Raw genomic sequence first — 26,388 nt, forward strand, 5'->3', positions numbered from 1 at the left:
AGCGCATGAGCAGGGGACGGGCAGAGACAGAAGGCGACACAGAATCTGAAGCAGACTTGAGGCTCCGAGCTGGCAGCACAGATTCTGATGTGGGGTTCAGACCTATGAACTGCGAGATCATGCCCTGAGCTGAAGTTGGACGTTTAACCAACTTAGCCACCCAGGCACCCCAGAATTATTTTTATCCTAAAGACTGAGAGTTTCATTCTGAATTGAAACAAATCGGATTAATCAGTTTTATCAGTATTAGTTACACAGATATAAAATGTTTTGAATAGTTAAAATTTCATCTCAAGATTTGCTAATGTCACACTGTATGTTTCTGGTAAATTATCTAACTTTATTCCATGAAATAATTTTTTTGTTTCACCTAATCCTAATACTAATCTTGCTTTTAGTTAAGTACTATTAGTATTTCTTATTCAACATATACAGAAATCTAGGCAAAAAAATAAATTTTCTGAAGACTCATACCAGAAAAAGCAAGTGGCAATTTGAACTCAGGCAAATTCATTACAGAAGTCATGCTCTTGTGACTATGTTAAAGGGTATACATGTAAAATGGTGATGATGGACATTACAATGCAAAATGTCCTTGCAGGAAAAATTCACTCACCTATTCATTTGTGAAAGTCAGTACACCATGGTTAATTTCAAATTTGTCAAAGGCAGAAATATGTTAGGACATAACATGTATCATGATAAATCACAGAAATATTTCATCTTGAGATACCAATTTTAAAAGTAGGGATACTAAAAGTAAATATGGTTTATATTCCACAGGTGATGTTCTCAGAATTCTCCCTGCTTTTCTAACTCCCCAGCTTTTGCTCATTTCCATTATCTTGACATGACTTGGTTAGGTTAATGCCTCCTCACCTTTCAAATGTGTTTATAATCTTTGCTGCAGGGAAGTTTTCACTACTTTCACATCTGTTTTATGAGCTTGTGCAGAAAATAACAAAATAATATTTTATATGGCAGTATTAAGACTGGCTGGCTTAAACAACAGAAATTAATTTTCTCACAACTACAGGCTGGAAATTCAAGATCAAGATGGGCTACCTTCCTGGCTTGTTGACAGTGGCCTTATCAGTACGTGTTCACGGGACCTTTCCTGCATGCCTGTAGAGAGAAAGAGATTGTCCTCTTTCTTTTCTCATAAGGCCACCAGTCCCATAGGATTCATTACCACCCATAAGCCCTGTCTCCAAATACTGCCACATGGGGTTGGAGCTTCCACATATGAACTTGGGAGGGACATAGCATCATCCTATACATTTCTATAGCACTTCTCCTTTCTTAGGATGAATGTATTGGAATCACCTGTTTACTTACCTACATCTCATTACACACAAGTAACTGCAGGCTAGACAATGCAACTATTCTGCCACTATATCCTTGGCCACATGGTGAGTGGTGGCTAAATGAATTAATAGGTAACACTAACTACCTATTCTGCTCCTTTAGCATGTCTTAGAAAATGCCATAATCACCTAGGAGTTAAGCCTAAACAGATACCTAGGGCTTTGCTGGAGATTGAATATCCAAACAAGCCTCATGCTATGGCTAGAATAAAAAAGTCAAGAAATAAAAGATGTTGGCAAAATGTGGAGAAAAAAGGTACCCTACTGGTGGTAGGAATGTATATTGGTGCAACCATTGTACAAACTAGTATGGAGATTCCTCAAAAAATTAAAAATAGAAATACCATATGACCCAGCAATTCCACTATTGGGTATTCACCCAAAGAATAAAACAATACTAATTCAAAAAGATGTACACACCCCTATGCTTACTGCAGCATTATTTATAGTAGCCAAATTATGGAAGCAGCCCAAATGTCCACAGATAGATGAATGGATAAAGAAAATGTGGTACACATATATACAATGGAATATTACCCAGCCATAAAAAAAAAATGAAATCTTGCCATTTGCAACAATATGGACAGACCTAGACGATATTACACTGAGTAAAATAAGTCTGAGAAAGACAAATAATACATATAATTTCACTTATATGAGGAATCTAAAAAACAAAATGAACAAACAGAAAGCAGAAACACCCCCATAAATATAAAGAACAAACTGATAGTTGCCAGAGGGGAGATGAATGGCAAGACAGGAAAAATAGGTGAAGGGGAGTGGGAGATACAGGCTTCCAGTTATGGAATGACTAAGTCGCAGGGATCAATGGCACAGCACAAGGAATACAGTCAATGGCACTGTAATAGCGTCATATGGTGACAGATGGGAGCTACACTTGTGCTGAGCACAGCATAACGTATACACTTGTTGAATCACTACGTCGCACACCTGAAACTAATGTAGCTGTGGGTCAACTATAGTTCAATTTAAAAAAAACCAAAAATGACAAAAAATTCTTGTGCGCTAACTCTGCTACTGAATGTTATGACTTGAGTCTCCCCCAACGTCCTCATCAAAGTGGCAGGATGACCTGTCAGTTAAACTAAACGCTGATCAACAGTCACTCCAGGAAGCAGGTGCTTCACCCATTTGTGTGCGTAGTATACCAAATGAATTTCTAAGTTCTTATTTCAGATGATTGAGCTTTTCAAGAATAGGGTAAATAAGTCAATAAAGTATAACCATTGAAAACAATGACCATGTGATACGGATACTACACTCAACAATCAGGTAAAATTATGTATTTTAAAAAAATAAAACACTGCAATCAGGCCTGTACAACACTTTATTGAACTTTGAATAACAAGCATGTAACAAAATTTAGAGCATGATTAGGATAAAATATCTCAAATATGTTCCTTACAAAGGCATTAAGTACAGTACACAAAGACTAATGTTTTAAAGTCTGCTAAAAATATCAAGACATACTAGAATCTGTGGAGTTACCTTTCCTCTCAACTAGAGCATTTATTCCCATTAGCTTTGCTACAATGAAAGTTAACATATAGGACCATACACATGTAATAAATGAAATGGAAAATGAAGGCATCCAACAAACATTCCAATTGCTAAGCAAGTATGAAGAATAAAGTCTTTTATTTCTGAACCATCATTTCCTTTGACAACACCAGGTACAATGAAACTGTTTTCCAAAATGTTTTTAATGTTATATAATTTGGACCATTCCCATTGGAACCAATAGTCTTTCTTAGCATACTCATTAATCAAATTTGAGAATTTGCAAATGTACTTAAGAAACACCTTACTCTCATACAGAGGTGACATTCAAAACACTGAACAACCAGCAGCCCGTTGTCCCTACCCACCAAGCACAGATGCTGGAGTAAATGACTGGCATGGCAATACAGTCTGTCCTAGCTGAATATCAGCCCTGATGTTATTTCCAATGACCAGACACATGTTTTGGCTAATGTACAAGCATGTGCTATGAGATATGAAACATGAAATTCACACAGACATGAAACTGAACTCAAATACTCTGCTGCATGGAGGCTGAATGTGAAATATTTCACAGTGACTGAAATTGACTGGCTAACAGGCAATGGTGTTGTTTTTTTTTTATATATATAATTCAACTTTGATTAAAATAAATGGACTTATAAGACACCCTTGAGATTTAGTTAATGCTACTAATCCAAAGGCTCTGAATTACTGAGGAGCCTTTAAAATCAGTATATGTGACCTTTCATATATTTTTCCTTAAGAAAAAGTAATAATAAAAACACCGAGGTACTTTAGTTTCTTTTCAAGGGATTATGTTATTATCTTCCTGAGATGCAAAAGACCATAAAAGAAAAGCACCACGCCTAGGTTGCTGAATGAGGCATCAGACACTAATAGTTTGGTCCTTTTCTAAATGGATCTCTTCCAACAATTACACTAAAACATAGCGATGGATCGCAGATTCCAGGGGGGCCTGGTTGTCCTTGGATTCCAGGTTTTCCATGATCTCCATCTTTGCCTGGGAGACCTGGGTCTCCTGGAGGACCTTCTTTGCTTATTCCAGGAGGACCCTCTGGACCTAAGAAGGGACATGATCAATATATGAACGGAGGAGTTTTGGTTTTTGATGATGATATAGGTGATTCTGTAAGAAATGGAAATGGGAAAAAAACCAAATCCTAAAAGTTTTACATATTTGCACTAATGTGAAAAGAGAAGTACTCTCTTGCTAATTCTATATACCTTCCATTTAGAAGACTATGGAGAAATGATCAGTAATTTTTATAAAACCAGGCTAAGCTATATCAATATAGCAATCACCCTGCTGATTAAGACACTGAGCTAACATTCTAATATTTTAATTGGTGGGTTGTCCAAACTTATTTCTTCCTTCCAGCATATCTTCTGCCAATTATTATAAATTAGCAAGTGAGAGATGAGTAAGCTAAAACTCTACAACTCTACTGAAGTCACTTTTGTGCCATTTTTGCAGTAAAATGATTTTTCATTACACACGTTTTTAGGTTTCCATATTTAAATACAGTGCTATTACCATGGCGTAATTGTGATCATTATACACACAAAGGTGTTACAGCACTAATTTGAGAACCACAGCCTAATTAGCTCAATTAGCATGCTCAAAGGAAGGAGAGTTAACAGGATATTATGTGAAAGGTGATGACTCAAAGTAACAAAAAACATTCAGGGTGTGAAATGGAGCAGCATAGGTTGAGGCACTCTCTACTACTAATAATTCCTGCTGCTACCACTAAGAGACATTTAGTCAGCATTTAACTACAACTGTAGATACTGTTCCAAGCATTTTACATGAAGACTTTTGAATCCTTTCATCCCCGCAAAAGCCTCACGATGTTCTAACATCTAAAATAACAGTAATAGCACCCATTTACTGAAAACATGATTGTTACACACTGTTCCAAAAGCACATGTATTAATTCATATCATTTTACAATAATGTCATGATGCAGGCAACATCTCATCACCATTTCACCAATGAGGAAATGGAAGCCTGACGAAGTTAAAATAACACAGCTAGCCAAGGCTGCCCTACGAGTCCACCACTGCAGGTGTTCTGCTTCCCTGAGAATCATAAAGAGCGAACACTGATATACACTAGATAAGCTTGGGTGACTAAAACCATTCCAGAAGTATTCTAAGGACTAGTCTTCTAAGGCATCCAAATGATAAACAAGAGAAAATCCGGAATGATTGATCAATAAGCTGGAGGAAGAAAATTCTAGTAGTTAGAGCTCAATATGTTCAATGTGAATCATTCAAAAAAGGAAACAAATGTCTTGATTTCAAATTTTTTGACATAGATTTATGCAGATTTTCTTAAAGCCAAATGTGCAGCAACACTTAGGAGCATGTACCAGTTCTTACCTGGGGGACCAGGAGGACCTTGTTCTCCAGGGTACCCAAACCCTTGGTTCCCCTTTGCCCCGTTTCTTCCTGGTAGGCCTGCAGAGTGTCAAAGATGGGAATAAGCTTACTTTTCCTATAAAATCACATCCTGCTAGATTGCTTCTTTCAAAGCTGTTAATATACACATTGGAAGAAAAATAAATTTGGGGGTGCCTGAGTAGCTCAGTTGAGTGTCCGACTCCTGATTTCAGCACAGGTTAAGATCTCAAGGTTTATGGGTTCAAGCCCCACCTCTGGCTCTGCACTGATGCGTGGAGACTTCTTGGGATTCTCTCTCTCTCAAAATAAATACAAACTTAATTTTTTTTAACAAAAAAAGAAAAATATTTTTAAAAAAAGCTTGCCACTTATTTATTATTACTAATGGGAAACAGAATTTTTGAAGCAAAAATTTCTAAAATTATCAGTGATCTAGAAGGATCTAATATTGAAATATTGAAAAGGAAAATTGTTTGGGATTATTAACCCTTGTGTTATTCATAGTTGTTTATTACTTTGATTGAACATCTCAATTGTTCACATAATACTAAATAAAAAGGAAAGAATTATCAACTGATATTTCACATAAACATTCAAAGACAATGATAAGTAAGTTGTGGGCTATTAAGAAGTTTGGTGGCAAAATATAATTTTTCCTATAATAGAAAAATTCCTAAGGTAACAGAAGTTACTGGAGTCAAAATAAAGGAAAGTGTGATTTTCTATTTAAAGACCTTCTTATCAAAGACTCAGGCAAAATCTCTAAGTGCACTATCAATAATTTCTAATTTGTAACTTCACAAGCTTCAAACTTTAATTTTTCTCTACTTTAGAATATTGCTTTAAGAAAACAGAATTGCTTTTTAACTAGTTGAAAAATTATTTTATTTTTTTATTTTTTAGAGATAGAGAACAAGCAGGGGAGAGGGGCAGAGGGAGGGGAAGGGAGAGAAAAAGAGACGGAGAGAAAAAGAGAGAGAAAGAGGGGGGAGAGAATCTTAAGCAAGACCCATGCTCAGCATGGAGCCTGATGTGGGCCTCAATCCCACAACCCTGGGACCATGACCTGAGACAAAAATCAAGAGTCAGACACTCAACTGACTGAGCCACCCAGGCACCCTGACAAATTATTTAAAGACTCAGGGATACGAAAAGCTTTTTGGCATCATAAAACCAAAGATCAACCCTTGCCTTAAATCAATTTAGAAAGCGAATACAAAATATGTACACAAGTTCAGCACCTTTTAATCCTCTGGCACCTGGACGTCCAGGAGCACCCACTAATCCAGGAACACCATCTCTTCCTGGCAAACCAGGAAATCCTCGAGGACCTTCTGGGCCTATGGGACCCGGTGGCCCAGGAATACCAGGAGAACCATGTTGAGACTGGCAATGATCACAACTTTGAATTCTTCCACTCTGAAGTAAGACTGGTAGCTGAGCTTAAAAACAAAGAAGCCCCACCCCTTAAGTTTAAATAGGCATTGGTAAAATCACTAACCACTTTTTTCACAATTTATAGATGCCCATCTCTTGACCAATAACTTCACTTCTAGGAATTTAACTGTGGAAATACTCTGTTCTATGCAATCATTTTATTATTACAATCACTTAAAATGGGGGGGGGAGTGAAAGCACCCCCAAAAAAATAGTGTAAATTATAGACATCCATATTTATGAATTACATTATCAGAATTATGTCAGAAAATTTAATTCATGTGAAATAATGATAAATTGTTTTATTAAAAAGATTATAAAAGAGTACATATTATTTTCATTTTTAAAAAATTACTCATCTAGGGAAAAAAACAGGAGTTTATAAATTTCCTTTATTTTCTTCTAATCTTACTTATATATTTTATAATTTTACCAATAATTACTATTATTTTACCAATTTTAAAAAAGTTATTAAAATCTCTGTTTGAGACTCACCTCTTAATACATCGGTGCAAACTTGTCGAATAAACTGTTCTGAAAATTCTCTTCCCTGCATCAAATTATTAGTGGGTTATAACATGTACATACCAAGTAAAAAGCAATGAAAACATGAGAAATTGGAAAGAAGCAGAATACATACAGGCTTTCCATCCAATCCTGGAGGTCCTTGAGGACCTGTTTCGCCTGGCTGCCCCTGGGGACCCATAGGCCCCATCAGGCCGTCCACCCCAGACTCTCCTTTTGGTCCAGTGGCACCTCTGATGCCAGGCTCTCCCTTTTCACCTCTCTAAAATCAGAAGAAATCTTCAAAAGTTCTGTTTCAATATTTCAGAAGGTATAACTGCATCATAAAAGTCCTTAAGGATATGAATATTAACATATACATACATATATATATAAAGTACATTATGTAGAGAACAGCTATGAAATGCTGTTATTGATCAGAGGGGAATTTTCATATCATATTCAACTGCCATTTATCCATCCATCCACCCATCCATCCAACCCCACAAATCTCCTCAATTTATTCAACATATTGTGTAGGCGATACATGTAGCACTAGAGAAACAACAAACGTGCCAGTCTTGTTCTCAAAGAGATTACATTCTAGAGAGACAAATACAGAAACACAATATTCTTTGTTAAATTTTTGCACAAAAAAAACTTAGCTCCTAATACAGATGAAGAACCAATAATATTCACAAATATGCAACATTTCACACCTAATTCAACAAATCTACATATTCTGAAAATCACTATTAAAGAACTACTGAAGAATGTGAAAGGCATTTTCTGCCAAAGCTAGATTTATTCAGCACTGAAAACTGAAGCAGTATGGACTGAAGAGAGAGCATAATACATGAAGAAACATACCTCGCCTTTTGCACCATGATGACCTTGAATTCCCTTTGAAAATTAATAGGAGAAAAAAAAACATAATAAACCTGCAAGGTACAGTACTATTAGCATGGTGTGCACCTGTTACCACACATTTAATCAAACTTTACTTTTCAATCTGAAAAGTACTGATAGAATTAGTGAAAGAATTACACATGATACTCTCTCTGCCTTTTTAAAGGAGACTAATGACTAGGTGATATGCTACCTGGATAATATAAAATTGTTAATTTATGTCACTGTTTCATTCTTAGATGTGAATATTTTTATATGCTGCAGGTCAAATATGTAGGTTAGAATGGAATTCTATGTGAATTCTATTTCAGTTCTATTCTGGATTTTAAATATGTTGCTATTTTAATGTAAATTAAACTCAATCAGGTAATATAAGGTATGTCTATTCTTTTATTTGGTGATTAAGATAAGTATTCCATTTTCCCAAGTTTATGTTCTTAAAATTAAATTTCAATTGAGTACTATTTATAAAAGATGGAATAAAGCAAAGATGCCATTAAAGGCGATTAACAGGGAAGAAAATACCCATTTGTCCTATGCCTAAACCACTCACTGCTGGCAATTCAGAGATTAGAAAAGCAGTGTGATGTATAATATGGTATTCTTCCCAAGTGATATTATACACACTGGGGAGCTCACGCATGAAACTCATTCACCGTTAGAATCACTGAATACATCTGGATGGTTCTATTAAATGATTTCCCACTCATCTCTCACATATTCATTACAATGGCAAATTATAGATGATAAGAGCTTTCAGGAAAGGCATGAAAATTTCCCATTTTTCAAATTCATTGTACACTTGGGCTCCAAAATCACCTGATATCAGTTCTGGGAAAGGGTAGAGCTTGCACACACACAGGTAGGATTTCATTATTCAAGTTTCAAATTAAAAGTCAGAGTTCTGCAATTCACTATAAAATTTAGCACATGACATTTCACACAATGAAACTTGAATTTGCATATTTATTTTGCTTTATTTCTAGGTCCCTTAAACATGGATACCCAGATTGGACAAAAGGGAAGACAAATGGGGTAAAATCAGAGTATGGCACAGAAAGAGACATACTCTCAAATTAAAACAAGAGCATAAAAACACTAAGTTTCCATGTAAAAATATATTAGTGAGTAAAACACTTCAAGATTGTTCTTTAAATATTGAAGTTTCTGCAGAAATGCTGAGGTGTTCCCTCCCAGACATAATCCTACAACTGGAGCTTGTGTAAGAGGAAACACAGAATAGGAAGTTCTCAGGACTAGAACTGAGTTAGAGCTGTGACTGAAAACACCGGTTATCTGAGAATCCACTGGGATGGTTTCATGAGAGGAACCCAACATGAAGGCCAAGAAATCACACACTTGCAGCCCTTTGTAGGATGACAGGTAACTAATAATGTTTACATTCTATTACAACTATTCAGCTGCTGAGAAGCAACAGTTGCTTTGACCCCCAGGTACTCCATTAGGGCTCAGTTACCGGTGGTGAGAACACCAGCATGCAACAAATCTTGGGCAGAAGTTTTCTAGGAAGCCCAAACCCTGCCCTAGGGTGGCCAACCACTATTTCCCTTGAGAAGTGAGGGGAAAAAAACCAAACATGTTTAGGGAAGTGTGAAGAGAGTGTTATCTGTAAGCCAGTGAGCTAGCTAAGTTGTGAGCTCAGATTCCACAGGAAATAGCCTTCTTCTCAGAAAGTTCCTGTAAGAATTTTTGGTGAAGGGCCTGGGTTGTGGAGGTTGAATGGACGAGGAAGTTAAGGTTGTCCTATGAGAAGAGCGGTTTATAGATACTGTGTGATTGACTTAGAGAAACCTAGGGGGTCAGTCTGTGCTGCCAGGGAGGAGAATGGGGTCAATGCTGGTCATGTCATCAAGTGGATCTAAGTGGAGGAGCAATAAAATTAAAAGACACATTTTACTGAGCATAGACGTAGACAGACAAACTTCGTCTTTCTCCTCTTTTGCTCTTGCTGTTGGCTTCTAAATTCTCAACTCTTTTGAATATCTAGCACTCACCTTCCATCCTATCTTACACACAACCCTGTGACCACATGCTTTTACACCTCTCTCCAATGGTCTCCGATATCTCCAGGTGAGGGACATAGAGACCCCTGTCCTTGAAGACATCACTCACAGTTTTATCCACCTATCTCCAGAACCAGTGTAATTACTGAATCTGTCTTGAATGTCACATTCGAAAGAGGTCTATCCCATGAGGGGATCATATGTACAGTCTGTCCTTTCAGTGTGGACCAAGTTGGATCTGAGCTTAACTACTGGCAGTGCAGCAGCAAACAAGCTACCATTACATACAAATCACTTTTATGCCACTTTTGGTCCAATTTGGCTGTGACTGTACTTACATGCCACATGGCAATCTCACTGAAGATAACATTTGAAAAAGTCTCTAGTGTAGGAAATTGTATCTCTGAACACACAAGAGGGAAACAAGAATATTCTTCCACTGCTTATAGGCTTCAACTACTCCCATTTCAAGAAAAAAATAAAGAGTGAATAGTAAATATGGAGATACTATCATTGTATGGCTGCCTTTGGCCAATAACTATTGTAGAAAGTAAGTGGAATTGTCTACCTTTAGCCATTTACTTGAAGAGAAAAAAGCATGGAGAAACAAGTTTCATAGTCACCAATCAGTATAGGAAAATGAAAACATAAAACATATGATTAAAGCAAAGCATTATCACCACCACCATCTGGCATTTTCTTCCTCAGATGCTTAGAATGAGCACTACCATCTATCTACCCTTCTCCCCACTTGTTCCATTTGCAAATAATCCTCTCGCAACACCATCCAGTTATGTGGTTCATTATTCCATTGTCCATCAAAGAAAACAAAAATACCTGTGACCCTGGAATCCCTTGTCTTCCATTTTCTCCCTTTTGACCCTTTAAAATTTAATAAACATCATTGATTAGCTTGCACACATATAATGCAATCTCATATAAGACACAAACTATGTATAACACTGGTGTCAAGAAGAAAGGTCACAAAAAGCAGTGATGCAAATATGCAAAATGATGTAAGAGATAAAGAAGTTAGTCTCTTAGAGGAAGAAAAAAAGAGAATCAACCCTAATATTAACGATGTGAAAAATAATTTAAAAATTCAATGGTTATGGATATGTTATTAATTTCAATGACATAATTATGTTTAGTGTTGATTATGTACATGCAAGGACAAGAAGACATCTTTAAAGGAGTTTTTAAAGATGAAAAATATATTACAAACGTGGAATACTACTCATACATCAAAAAATAAAAGGAATCTTGCCTTTTGTAACAACATGGATGGGACTTGAGGGCATTAAGCTAAGTGAAATGAGTCGGATAGAGAAAGACAAATACTGTATGATTTCACTTACATGCGGAGTGTGACAAAACAAAAACAACCAAACAAGACAAAACAAAAAACTCGAGCTCACAGATACGCAGAACAGAATAATGTTTGCCAGGAGGAAGGGGAGGGTGAGATAGGTGAAAGAGGTCAAAAGATACAAACTTCCTGCTATAAAACAAAAGTCATGGGGATGCGTGTACAGCATGGTTACTGTAGTTGATAATACCATAATGTGTATGTGAAAGTTGCTAAGAGTAATTCTTAAAAATTCTCATCAAAAGAAGAAAAAATGTTGTCACTATGTATGGTGATAGAAGGTAACTAGACACATGATGGTGATCATTTCACAGTGTATACAAATTTGAATCATTATGTTGTACACCTGCAATACAGCTGACCCTTGAACGATGGTAGGGTGACGGGTACTACCTCCCTCAAAGTCAAAAATCTGTGGATGACTTTTGACTCCCCCCAAATTTAACTACTAATAGCCCAATGTCGACCAGAAGCCTTACTAATCATATAAATTAACGTATATTTTGTATATGTATTATATTCTATATTCTTACAAGTTAGAGAAAAGGGAATGTTAAAATCATAAGGAAGAGAAATACATTTACAATACTGTATTTATTGAAAAAAATCTGCATGTAAGTGGAACTGAGGAGCTCAAACCTGCATTGTTCAAGGGTCAACTATATACTGTTATATGTCAATTATACTTCAATTTAAAAAATACTGCAAAAATATTTTGAATGAAGATCTTTAAATCAGGACAAATAAGAAGAGAGGAAAATTAACAAAGGTATAAACACATTTGTCCATTTAAAACATACTTGTGGATATCCATCATATATAATGCATGGTACTAACCCCTAAAGTACTACCTCATCCCCATGTGGGATGAGATAATTAGCAGTTTCTGGGAAAACATATACCCAGATAATAAAACAGCGACTTATCTAGTTACCTACATTTTAAATCACTCTAGCACTGTTGATTTATTCATTTATTTACTTAAGTGAATTCCCAATATTTATTGAATGATACCTATTTGCTGGTTCGTGGGGCACTGAAACAAAAACTGGCATCATCAAGTTGCTTACTGTGTGGTGGTAAAGTTAAGTCATTAAATCAAGAATGATGAAACTGCATAATTAAGCCTCTGGGCTGGATACTATGGGGACAGAGGAGGGGGCATCTGAGAGAGGTGCATCCTACAGGGTGGGGAAAACTACTCAACCTTAAGTGTAGGCTTTAGGGATAAGTAAAAGAGAGCCAAAATAGTCAAGTCAGGAAGCACTTCATGGAACAGACTTTATCTTGAAATGTGTGGGGCACCACAGAAGGATTCCTAAGCGGATGTGTAGCTTAGTTATTGCACGCTGGTAGGAGCATGAGAGGAAGCGGGGAGGACACTGGTAATCTGAGACCCATGACAAGAAATGATTAGGACAGTGCGGACAGGGAGAAGGGGCCAAGTTCAAGAGAGATTTAGATGTGAAACTACCTGTGAAGAGAGAAGAGACTGAGTTTTAGGATGGCTTTCAAGCCTTTTTCCCTGAGATCATTTCATGGGTCTACCAATTACCATGACCAAGAATAGAGTAGGAGCTGGTTTATGGGGAAAGGTGATAAGCTCTGTTTTGGACCTTTTGATGTGTGCACATGACACATTCAAACTCAGTACCAAGAGGGAAACCGGAATATGTGGGTCTAGAGTTCACAGACACTTGCTTAAAATCTACCTCACTCCTAATTTCAAAATTACAGAAATCATAATAATACTTGAGTATCTTTAGTAAAAGGTACTGAATCAACAGCTAAAAAACAATTGTTGACACTGAGACCTCAGCAGATCTTCACTCTACTATTACTTCAATTTGTAATCTCCTTTTATGCCTCCAGAAATCCTAGAACACTTTGCCCTTGTGGTAACACACCCAAATGAAATATCCTTTTCTAAATCACCCTAGATTTCCTCAACCTGATTTAATTTTTTAGTATAATTCTGCTTCCAATGATTAGTTTGAACATGTTTTATATTTGGTGTTAAATATAAAATCTTATCACATTTATTTGTGCCATAAGCCATTCAAATAATTTCTGGAAACATACATAATATAGATATGTAATATTTCAAATAAACATACTAGAAGTATGTAATACAATCTACATATGTTTGGTTGAATCATTTGATTTCCAAGTTTCTACGACAGTAAAATAGAGAATAATCTTAAAAGGAGATCTGATGTTGTCCGAAAAGTTTAGAAGAAAAGAAGAAAGCTGAGACTTAACAATTAGATACTGATGGTGAAGCAGGAAGGAGCCGGAAAAACCACGCTACAACTAAAAAGAACAAAGCCCTGATTTTATTGCCAAGCAAAAATTTTTAAAAAGCCAGCAACATACCTGAATGCCTTTTTCACCTTGACTTCCTTTGTCGCCCTGCAAAAAGGCAGATTAATGTCTATCATAATCTAGGATATTCTGTATCCTTTCAAGTAAACATATTTTTCTGCAGGAAAGAAATATATATGGTCTCCTACAAATTCCACAAGTGCCTTATATGCAGAAGCAGACTCCAAAAGGAGAAAAATCATGTTATGTCAAAATGTTCTAAGTGAATACTTTCTTGTGCTCTTACATTTCAAAGGAAAAATTATTATAATTTCTAGTTTACCAGAAATAAGAAAACTTGTCTATATTGATCACAATCTGAGGTTTAGCAAACAAACATGAGAAAACTCATTTCGGAAATTGTTTTACAAAATCAATCTGAAAAATCTTCCATTGAGCTAGTAGTAGCCACAAATTTATAGGAAACAATGAAGCAGAATATAATATTGAAACGGTATTTTTGAAAACATACACTTCAAAAATGAATTTTGGGGGTAAAATCCATATTCCATAATATAAATATTCCTGGGACTTTTCAGCTAGAGTAAACCTTCCAGACCAACTAAGTTCAATGTCCTTGTTCTTAGATCATGAATCTGCAAATCAGGAAAGATAAGCACTTGCCCTCAGATGAACTTGGACACTGTTTCCAAATGTCTTTCCTCCCTCACCATGCTCTCTAAACATTAAGAGTTTTGTGTTACAGACAACAAAATACAGGTGTTCTTTTAAAGGGCAAGTTTTGAACAAGAAATTTCTCGAAACCTCAACATATAGTCCCAGTAGGTTTATGTAATATTCACCAAGGTTCTGACACTTAATTGCTGCCCTGAGGGTCATCCCTGTCTCAGCAAGTGTTGCCTACTGCTCACTGGAACAAAACGGTCAATGATCATACTGGTTATAATAACCTAGGGGCCAAGTGCATGATACATGAGAAACAGAAAAATGAAATGGTAGCAAAACCAAAACAGCAAGGGATATAAAGGTGAAGATGTAAGAGTTTGTATCTTTTCCAGAATTAAAGTCAACATATTTACTTTTAGACTGAAATGTATATATTTGCAGTGGCATGAACTTCTTTGGCAAACGGGCTGTCAGTTGTTGCTTAAAACCACCAAACAAATACTATTTATATAGATACAGCTTCATGGTTCCTTTTTGAGGAGAGAGAGAGAGAATATGAATCTAAAATGTTGCTCTCTTACCTCACCAAAACATTTTATATCAGAATACATGATGTGTATTTTAAACTCCTTAATTTCAAATGAAATTCTATGCAATATAATCTTTCATAAATGGGAACTGCATGGTCAAGTGTTCTGGGTGTAGTTTTTACTATTTTAGACCTTTGTCCCAGTTTTGATAAGAGTAATATTCACATTTTAGTAAGAGTGCCAGACATTGAATACTTTTCCTAAAATAGTCTTGACTCACTTGGACCGACTGCAAAACAATCTGAATTTACAGGTTTTACTTAATAGAATGTTTATATTTTCTGAGCTGCATGCCTCATCCAAGGCCTTCATCTAGGAGACAATACCCATGCAGGAATGTGAAAGATGAGACACAGCTATGGGCATGCGGTTGATCATATTACACATATACCAAATATAAAGGTCATTAAAAGTACAGTCAGTCCAAATTGTGCTACTTTCACAAAAGGAAGACTTACGTGCTAATAGCTGTTTAAAAGTTAATTTTATCCTGGGGCACCTAGGTGGCTCAGTCGGTTAAGCGACCCACTCTTTGTTTCCTCTCGGGTCATGATCTTGAAATTTCATGGGTTCAAGCCCCTTATCGGGCTCTATGCTGACAACACGAAGCCTGCTTGGGATTCTCTCCCTCTCTCTCTCTTCCCCTACCTGACTTGTGCTGTCTCTGTCTCTCTATATAAATAAATAAATAAACTTAAAAAAAAAAAAAAGTTAATTATATCACCTAAACAATGCATACCTTTTTTCCTTGAACTCCCGGCAAACCTAGGTATCCCGGTTCTCCTGGGGGACCTACTGCTCCTGGTTCTCCCTAAGTAACATAGAAATTACATAAAGATTGCAGACCTATTGCTTGCGAAAGACACCACTGTTTTTATCTCTACATAAATCCCAAATGTATAACTGATGGTTACAAAGTTTGTTGACCTTTAGTTATTATTGCAGAAATAGTAAAGAATGAAAAGTTTATGGGAGTCCCAACAAAACTTGTACCTTTTCCTATCTTTGTAAGTTAAAATAATTCTGATAGCATAGATTTTAAAATTTTATACATATTTTTCATCTTTATTTTATAGCTTCAACAATAAATAGTAAAGCAGTGATAATAAACATAGGTATCTCGTTTTGTTTGCTAACACTTTCTCTTCCTCCTTGAGACTGCTTATTCTCACACTGCTACTTTAAAGAACCTATTTTATTGTTAAAAAACTGGTGAGGAAACAGTACTAAAATTGTTGAAAATCTCATTATTCATTGTTTTTATTTTGTTATATATTTTCTCACAAACACACAATACACAATTTAGTTACTAAGGTTTTCTCACTACATAAGGCCTAATTTATGTCTTTCACCAAGACATATGAATATTGTGATGTTCTTTATATGCCATTATGTTTTTAAAACATAATTTTAAATTACAGAATAGTACTTAACTGTAGTGATTTATCATCTTTAATAAAATGCCTATTGTTACAATTGGTTTTCACAATGTTTATTTTTATAAACAATATGGGGGTGAATGTCTTTGTAGTTAAATCATATGCACACTTATGTTGGTTCTTCATACACAGGGAAAAGTATTTTCTTAGAAGTAAATTCTTGAGTTGTTTTCAGTACAGGGAATATTCCATGACTTATCCCAATTTTTCTACTCTGCATCATCCCACAGGGATTATTTCCTTCATGGAATAAAGATTCCTTAAAAGTCTTAAGTAAGAACATTTCCTGAAAGTATATAGTGACGAATTATGAATGACATTTAGGTAATGTCTGTAAGACAGGGGACGCAAACCTGAATTTGCCTCATGGTTTTTGGTTTGAGTTTTACCATTAGTCCCAAACTCTATCACATTAACTAAAGCCTACTCTCTTTTGTGGAAACAGTTTTGCCCTCTTTACTTACTAGGCCCACTCCTGAGCTATTGATTATTACTCTAGATGCTAAAGGCTTGAAAAGAATTAAAATCCTATTGAAATAAACATCAATTATTTGGTTTGGAGGAAACTGGTATAAGCAGCTCTGAGTCCCCACACTGAAGCCCCATCAGGCAGTAAACAAAGGAATAGCATCACTTGTGAGAGTCATACACACTTCCTTTCAGTTACAGAAGACAGGGATATTCTCTGAACCAAAGAGTAGGTTCATATAAGCATAAGGCTTTTACCATTTCTAGGAAAATCAAGCCAAAATATATTTTGTCTTTTTTACCTAAACTGTGAGAAAGTGTCCCCAAAACAAATTAAACCCCCCATTGGCCATTTTCTTTCCTCAATGAGAACTCTGTGATAGAGGTAATCCTTAATTTCATGTAACTTTTCTTAAGGGATACACATGGTAATCTCATCAAATAATAAAGGGGACTTATAATAGTTTGAATGTATTTCCAAATGTATCAAATGATAATTACCTTTAGCCCAGAAGCCCCAGGCATCCCTTGAAGTCCAGGTTCACCTTTATTTCCCTGTCAATGCATCAAACCATTTGAGGTAAAAAAAAAAGTCATAATATATCTGATATAGACACTTAAGGGAACATCTTTTAAATAATTTTTATATTTCCAACTTTCCACCTGTTTGAAACACAGACTCTGTAGGTTAAGCCTATTTATTAAGAAAAAAAATCTTGTAAACAAGGAATGGGTCTGCACATTTATAAAGCTTTCCAAAACTGTGTTTTAAATCTAGAAGCTCCAAGTAAGGGAAGAAATTCAAATCCTCAGGCACAAGTGCTAATTAGCTGGGTCTCCATACCGCACAGGCCAGAGCCATGGATTTTGACAACATCCTATACATTGAGAATCTTCATATTTCCCTGTGTCACTTTCTCAGGATGACTCACCTTCGGTGTGCAATTGAAGGAAAGAAAATTAGATTCAAACGTACAGTGGCTTTAAAATATATATATATATATATATATATATATATATACACACACACATATGTATGTATTACATATATATGTATAAATATATGTATAAATGTGTACACACACACACACACACACACATGCATGCATATATGAAAAGAAAACTTTGTGTTCTTTGTCAGGATTTAAGTGAAGTCCTTTCCAACAAAAGTTTGAAGGACAAGACCAACTTGACAAAGAATACAAAATTATACAAAGGGTGGGATATACAGAGAGAATATGTCTGCTGGCTAATAAGAGAGACGGTCAAAGGTACTGTTGGTTTTCATACACATTCTGATACCTAAAATCCCAACCTGGTTCTGGCAAAAGCCAGAACCAAACTGGGTACACTAGTAATTAAGGTAACCAACTGCATTTTCAGCTTTTGAAAAGTTTTCTAGGTTGCTCATGTTGAGAAACATATGAACACAATATTTGGACTTCATTAAGCATTGAGCACGTAACAACGTTATTAAGCCATGGAGCATTGGTTCCTTAAAATATCTAATTTTACAAGTGATTCAGCAGAAATCCAGAGGTGACAACTTGTTTCAAGTCACATGACTTGATTATGTTACCTATCCTAATGTCATTTAGATAATAATTTTAAAAACTGGAATATAGTATGGTTCAGTAGCTATTTTCTAAAAAGGTGTTATAAACCAAATTAGAAGTTTTCTAAAGATCTACCACAAAGTTTCAGCCTCATCTTCGCCCTGTTTAATACAGCTTTGTTTTTTTTGGTCCCACTCTAGAATTCATAGCAACTGATAAGGCATAGTTCACAAACATATTAGTTGACAAAATAGGCAGGGATAAAGTAACACACAGGTAAGTAACCTACAGCTGATGGGCTGACTCCAGCCTAATGCAGGCTTTTGTAAATAAAGTTTTGCCAGAAACAGGCACATCCCTGTTTGTCCACTGCTGCTTTTGTATTACAACAGCAGAGTTGAGTAGTTGCAACAGCAACTATATGGCCCTCAAAGATTCAAATATTTACCATCTGGCCATTTGCAGAACACCTGAGCTAACATACTACATGAGGAGAATTTGAAGTGTTTCACTGAAAAGATTATATTTAAAAGGTAGGATTTTAACATTTCAAATCTATTTTTAACAAAATAATTGCACAAGTACAAGATGAGAGGAAACGAACTTCTTAGTAATTCATGTCAAAATAAACAAAGTGATTCTGGAAACAGCCACTTGCCTTCCCAGCCATATCAGCAGAATCTACTCAAATGGCAGATAACACAAAGTATTGTTATAAAACCTTTTACAGAAGTTCCAGTAGATTTAATTGACCTCCTGCTCAGTGTGAGCTAACAATGTGAAGTGGCTGATGAAATCTTAGGTTGAATTCTTAAGAATTAGAGCATCCAGAACACCCTGGGGGATCCATCGTATCCCAGTTACTTAAGAAATATACAACTACTCAGCATCTTCTTAGAAAATGACTTTGAGAAATTATGGAGAATCTCCACTTGGCAGGCCCAGTCACTCAAGGGTTTTATACCAACTCTGTGCACCCTTACTACTACCAGGACTCCACACTCCAAAGATTCACAAGGGTCTACCATTGGTGAAAGGGCAGATACTTTTCCCATGATGTTTTATCCTATTTCTTTCTCTAAGTAATTTAGAAATTAAAAGTAGAATAGATTAGGTTGTCTACTCATCTACTCATTCTGCATGCCAGGGTCTATTTCCGGGCAACATTGTCTAGTTAGAGGGTCAATGCTTCTAAAACAGCAATTCCATCATTTCCTTTGGAAGGTTGTCCTACATTCTCTAATCATTAAATAGTTGAGAATAGTTTGAGTCTAGCCAGAATGTACTTGATTTGACCCTTCTAGTAAACCAAGAAAAAAAAATAGTTCTCTTAGCACAGGATTCTATACACCTAGAAAATGGTCAAACCATGGTATTTGGAGTTGCGATTCTATCTTGAAAATAACCTAACCTGACATCCTGAATATATATGTCAGGTTTGCCTGACACTTTTTAAAGATGAAAGTAAAGATAATACACTATTTTACCCACAGTCCTGAAGGAGAGAATGCCTAATAAAACCCACTAAAAGGCATTTTACAATAAAAACTCCATATACATTCTACTAAATAAAAATATCAAGAAGAGGACTCAGAAATTGGCAAAAGTCATCCTCAATCAAAACCACTAATCCTCTATATTGGTGGGGTTTGACATGAAACTCCACAGAACTCCACATAATCCTCAGTGCCCGTGAGATGACAATAAAGGAGAAGAGGGTCAAGTAGTGAGAGATTCTGGACTTTTTCCAGCTTAAACAAGACCTGCATTACATTAGCCTACTTTATACAATTCATTTTGTCTAAGGTTTCATTCTTACAAATGACTGTTCATAGAATTAAAACCACACTTAAAATCAGTATAATTGAAAGTTTTGCTGAGGCACACAAATGGTAATTTTGCACAAAGTGTTCTGTCTTATTAATTTCATTTTATTTACCTTAGATCCTGGTGTTCCAGGCTGACCCGGTGAGCCATCACGTCCCATCATACCCTATATTTTTAAGTGGAAGTTTCAAGAGTTTTATTTCCTTCAATAAAGTATAATAAAAAATCTAACTATGCAAGATAGCCCGAAGGCCAGCAAAGACCTCTTAACGTGGTTAATCAAATAACCTACAAATAGCAAAAATTGCTGGAGAGCTAGTAAAAGACAAATGTAAAGGAAAGTTCATTTTTTTCTACATTCTTACTTTCTTCCTTATGTCATGATGACTAAGAATTAGGTTTCTTGGGGTGCCTGGGTGGCTCATTTGGTTAAGTATTCAACTTCGGCTCAGGTCATCATCTCAGGGTTCCTGGGTTGGAGCCCCGCATTGAGCTCTGTGCTGACAGCTCAGAACCTGGAGCCTGCTTCAGATTCTGTGTCCCTCTCTCTCTCTGCTCCTCCCCCACTCATGTTGTTTCTCTCTCAAAAATAAATAAATTTAAAAGTAATTAAGAATTAGGTTTCTTTATAGATGTTATCCTGGTCAACTTTACTTCCAATTTCTATTTTCTTAAATGATATTCTGAAAGAGTGACAATCTAATAAATTCTCTGAATATAACAATCTCTCTTCAAGTTACAAAATAGTCATATTTTTAACTAGCCATATGACTCAAAACAACAATAACTAGCAACAAGGAACTGATTTAATTTGGAGTCTACTTTATTTTTTAAGTGTTTATTTAGAGAGAGAGAAAACACAAGTAATGAAGGGGAGGGAGGGAGGGAGGGAGGGAGGGAGGGAGGGAGGGAGGGAGAGAGAGAGAGAGAATGAATCCCAAGCAGGCTCCATGCTTAGTGTGGAGCCTGACACAGAGCTCAATCTCACGACCATGAGACCATGACCTGAGCCAAAATCAAGAGTTGGGATGCTTAACCAGCTGAGCCACCCAGGCACCTCTGGATTCTACCTTAAATACCAAAACAAACATTAAAAAAACATTGCTTTCTCTTAAATATAGCCAAGGAAATGTGATGAGCAAAAAATATTCAATTAATATCATCAGGAAACATAATCTCAGTATGGTCATATTGAAAATACCATGTCATCACTATTATGCTTTGCTATCAATTTAGTATATTATTTCACCTGTAAAATGTAAAATACACTAATTCATAGCATAGGGTGCAAAATATTAGAAATGGCACATAATAACTATATTTCATATATCCTGATAATAATGACATTAACCTACAGGAATCCCTGGAGCTCCTTTTTTTCCTAGTGGTCCTTGAGGCCCAATTTCTCCCTAAAAATCAAAAACAGATCAAATTTAAAATTGTAAGTTATCAGTTCATTTCAGTGAATTTCCTACCAAAGCATTATAGAATAAAAATTCAATACCAATCAGCCCAACTGCTTCCCCTTTCTCTACTGTAAAACAGAAGCAACACAGTGTAAAAAACATGGTACATGGTATCTTAAAGATCTGAGCCAAGGGTCTATGGAATCACTAAGTCAAATATTTTTATTAGGAAATCATCAGTGATACTGTCATTGTTTGAAAGGAAGATCTGGAAGTTCACACAGAGTTGGTGAGGAGAGACAAGAGGGGGTAAAAATCACATGAAAAAATTTCTTATTTATCATAGATTAAGAAGTATGACAGTTAACATAAATTAATAAAAAATAGGATAGAGAATAATAGCATTTTTACTTCAATTTCTCAGATTTCTATACCCTACAAGCTAACTAGGTACTCCAAGGGAGTCTGAATCTTGAACATAAAAAAAACAACAAACAAACAAACAAACAACAACAAAAAAACAACAACCAACTCTGGAAAGAACATCTTCTGTGAGGGAGTTCTGGTCTTTCAAGAAATGGGTGAAGTCTTCAAAGATCCCTTATTTTAATTAAATACACTCTGGGTTGGGGCTATGATTAAGAGGATTCAGAACAATGTAGAAATCTTGCCAGAGGTCAAGATGCAGAAGAAAAGGCCAGAGGCATCTAGAATGTATGTTCAGCTCTTGGGAAACTGAATGGTGGGCTAACAGTGGGAAGAGGGCAAGAATCTTTAATACCTATGATGACCCAGGACTCTTAAAGGGTGCTGACATGGTACCCATGGCAACCAACAGGAGGCAGCTAGCTCTCCATGCCCCAATTAGGCTGACAGAACCCATGCCAATTAACATGAAGCAATGAGCTCATATTCAACAAGAAAGAGGAAGCAGCAAGCCACAAGACTGAGAGTTAACAGAAATAACAAAGGGCATTTGGTGGAATTGTTAAAACAGAATTAAGAACAATACATGAGATCTTTACTAATTAAATAATGGAATCATGAAAGACTATTAGGACTGCAAATGAAACAAGAGGCTATCAAGAATAAAAAGATGTTATTAAAAATTTAAACTTTTAGAAAAGTATTTTTTTAATCAACTGCTTAAATAACAGATTAGACACCGTAAAGGAAGAATAATTGGGCAATATATAAAAAAAAATTAACCAGAATGTAAGAATTAAAGATATAAAAATAAGATACTCTTTAGAAACATGGAGGGCAATATGAGAAGGAATAAAATTTCTCTAACTGTAATTCCAGAAGGAAGGAATAAAATTGGAAGAATTGTAATTTGGAGATAATGGATGATGTTTTCCAGAGTTAATGGAAACAATACCACACAGCCAGGATCAAACTGAATTCTCCCCAGGATGACTAAAGAGGCTGTGTATCTAGATATACTGTAATGAGTTTTAGACCAAAAAAACAAATAAACAAATAAAATACCTTAAAAGAATCCCAAAGAAAGGGACAGATCACTTACAAAAGAACAATACTTGGAATGAGAGCAGATGTTTCATAGTTAATAATGGCAGTCAGGAGACAATGGAAGAAAATCTTCAACATGTTAAGTGAAAATAATCATCAACTCTGAGTTGTATACCCTACAAAATTATCTCTCAAAAGCAACAGTAAAATAAACATATTTAGAATTAGATAAATCTGAAAGTTTGTTACCAAGATATCTGTACTCAAAGAAATGCCAAAGAAATAGTTCAGAAAACAGGAAAATTATCCCAAAAGGCTGGTCTAAGAGCACAAGATAGAAAAGTAACCAAATAAAACAGAAAGCATATGTATAAATCCAAATTAATATTATCCATATAGAACAAAACAAAAACTAATTATAAGGACAAATAATACTTTCTGAAATTATATCATATTTCAACAATTAACTATTGCCACTAATGTGGTAAAAATGCATTCTATGTGAAGATATCAACACTTTGCACTTGTAATAAACAGATCTAGGCCCAAATCTTTCAACTTTAATTAATACTCACCTTTTGTCCCATTAATCCTTGATTTCCAGGAAATCCTGGTAGTCCCTAAAAAGTAATAAAGTAGAATCTTAATTAAAAAACAAAACTATATAGAGAGAGAGAGAGAAAGAGAGATTGATTGAGAGACAGACTGTATCATTAAAGAAGAATAAGTCCTAATCAGATTTTTAACTGGTAAATAATGCAGAATTTCAAACCTGTATCATCCACTTACATTATAACACTGCTACTGATAATAATCCAATTTTGGAAAAGAGAATATTTATGAAATTCATTATTATATGAACATCCACTGATATTTAAAGTTTTAAATAAAGGCTTTCAGAAAGAAAAGCTTATGAGGGTATTAATTAACTTGATTTTTCTTTGAGACCAACATAAGTGATATTTAAAATAAGAAGGAGATTCATTTGAATATATTCCTATATTATTTAAAATGAATAATGCAAGAAAAACTATCACATCATAGGAGTTCGGATTCAGTACAACAGTTCCAAAGGCGCCCACTGTCTCACAACCATAATTAAAAACTAACAAGACTAACCAATATCCTCCAAATTGAGCCTTGAAACACCCAGGAACCTAATTTCTTGTATGAAATATGTCAATCTTTGTCCTAATGATTTCCTTACTGACACAATCATGAAGAATATGCAGTTCACATTTGAGAAAGAAATACAGAGAGCTCTTTCACGTGTACAATCCACATGTACAAGTTCTAGCAAGTTTCAGAGAATATTAATGCTCATTGTATACATTTGAAAACAACAGCACATTCGTTAACGGGAAAGCAATTCGACCGTCAATGAATTTACCAAAATAATCTTTCACCACCCAAAGCAAACAATGATGGTACTAATCAATTTTCATTTTTATTCATTTCTCTTAGCTCCTTTCTTGATGACACTGCAGTTGAAAGAAGTAACATTTGTATGTATATATCTATGTAGACTCGGGCAGGAAAAGGAACTTGAAAGACCAGGGAATTGGGCCCCATCGGTATTTCTTTGAAAGCCCTCTGCATCATCAGGGCTTTCGAAGAACAGCAGTACTCCTCAGAAAAGCAAGGCAGGTGGTGGAGAGGCCACTGTCAATGAGATCAAGTTATCTTCTATTCCAGGGAGAATCGGCCATTTACTTGATTTTCACATCTTGATTTTATTAGCACAACACTGGTCAATGTGTTAGCCACAATTATAGTGCAAGACACATGCATACAGTTCTAGTTTTAAAATCTGAACTTGAATCATAAATTGGAATTCAATTTGATTCTATTTGGCTCCATTTATTTTGCCACAGCACCATACCCTTTGCAGAGAAAAGATGTATCTGAGCAATGACCATCAACCAAGGGCTTGTAGTCTAGTTGAAAACACAAACCTTTAAAAACATACTAACTAGAAAATGACATAAAACCGCATACATTTTAAAGTGATGTTATAAAATATGAGCATGGTGTACCCTAAAACATAAAGTAAAATTAAAGTATTTGACTTGTATGTATAAAGAACATAAAATGATATGAATTATATCCTTCCAAGGTGGGAAATACATATTCTTAATGTAATCAGTTAAGACTAATATTGTTTCAAATAAAGGCCTCCATTTCAATAGACCATAATTTGGCATGAAACCATCTGTAATCAGCTCCCATTCAAATACACATATACACAAACCCACTATAGGTTTAGACTAATTTCTGAATTTAAATAAAATCTGTAAACTCTTATCAGATACAAGATGGCCATACATTGTTCTATAATGAAAGAGGTGCAGCTGTGGCCATTCAGTGTCCTTTAGCCCCACGAATCCCTAAAGGGGTTGTGCAATTGCTCATGATACTGTCAGACCTGAGGAACTGAGTATCTTGCTGCATGGTGCCCTTTATTGTTTAGTTTCATCACTATTCAAGTCTCTATGCCCTCACACAATCAATATCAGTATGAATCAGCTACAGATATCCCACCCCTACTCCTGTTTCTGAAGCCAATTTCAGGGTCAGAAAGGCTACATCCTCACTGTGGAAGAAAATCGGAGTTACACCCAGGCACCCTGGCCTCCACCTCCCAGAAGCCTTGAGAGCCCCCACAATTCATTTTCTGGATCCGATTTGACATCTTATTATCTAAATAGTTATAATATTAAACTTGGTCTATATTTGAATAGAGCCTCAAATGTTATTTCAGCATATCAGATACTGAGGGTATTCTGGGGGGGATTCCAGATCTGAAAAAAACAATTCTTTTTCCTATTGTCTGCTTAACATGTTAGTAAAACATTAAAATATATTTCAGAGATATGAAGTCATGTATTTTATGCTCAACTATGCCAAGAACTCTTATTTTACAAATATCAACCAAAAATATGTAAAACTACATAATATTAAAAAAGAAAATGTAAACCTGATTTATGAAAGCAATTCTTGGCAAAACTAACATAATACCATGAGCATGCCTAGAATAAAGACTGTTGACAGACTAACCAGAACTGAAACCAATCAGA

General features: G+C 35.6%; 1 protein-coding gene across 2 annotated transcripts in view; it reads right to left on the reverse strand.

Moving 5' to 3' along the window:
* Nucleotides 1-2,697: 2,697 nt before the first annotated feature.
* The window catches only part of COL21A1 (collagen type XXI alpha 1 chain), a 175,941-nt gene continuing 152,250 nt past the window's right edge, over nt 2,698-26,388 (reverse strand). For both annotated transcript variants that reach the window (XM_043591679.1, XM_043591678.1), the window contains 13 exons: nt 23,887-23,931; nt 21,788-21,841; nt 20,545-20,598; nt 17,551-17,604; nt 15,882-15,953; nt 13,938-13,973; nt 11,030-11,074; nt 8,130-8,162; nt 7,396-7,542; nt 7,251-7,305; nt 6,560-6,760; nt 5,298-5,375; nt 2,698-3,972 (listed from right to left, as the gene is read on the reverse strand). In XM_043591679.1, coding sequence (XP_043447614.1) covers nt 3,785-3,972; nt 5,298-5,375; nt 6,560-6,760; nt 7,251-7,305; nt 7,396-7,542; nt 8,130-8,162; nt 11,030-11,074; nt 13,938-13,973; nt 15,882-15,953; nt 17,551-17,604; nt 20,545-20,598; nt 21,788-21,841; nt 23,887-23,931 — 1,062 coding nt within the window. In that variant the 3' untranslated portion in view covers nt 2,698-3,784. The remainder of the gene's footprint in view (nt 3,973-5,297; nt 5,376-6,559; nt 6,761-7,250; nt 7,306-7,395; nt 7,543-8,129; nt 8,163-11,029; nt 11,075-13,937; nt 13,974-15,881; nt 15,954-17,550; nt 17,605-20,544; nt 20,599-21,787; nt 21,842-23,886; nt 23,932-26,388) is intronic.

Source organism: Prionailurus bengalensis, chromosome B2 (assembly GCF_016509475.1).
Source record: "Prionailurus bengalensis isolate Pbe53 chromosome B2, Fcat_Pben_1.1_paternal_pri, whole genome shotgun sequence".
Lineage (NCBI taxonomy): Eukaryota > Metazoa > Chordata > Mammalia > Carnivora > Felidae > Prionailurus > Prionailurus bengalensis.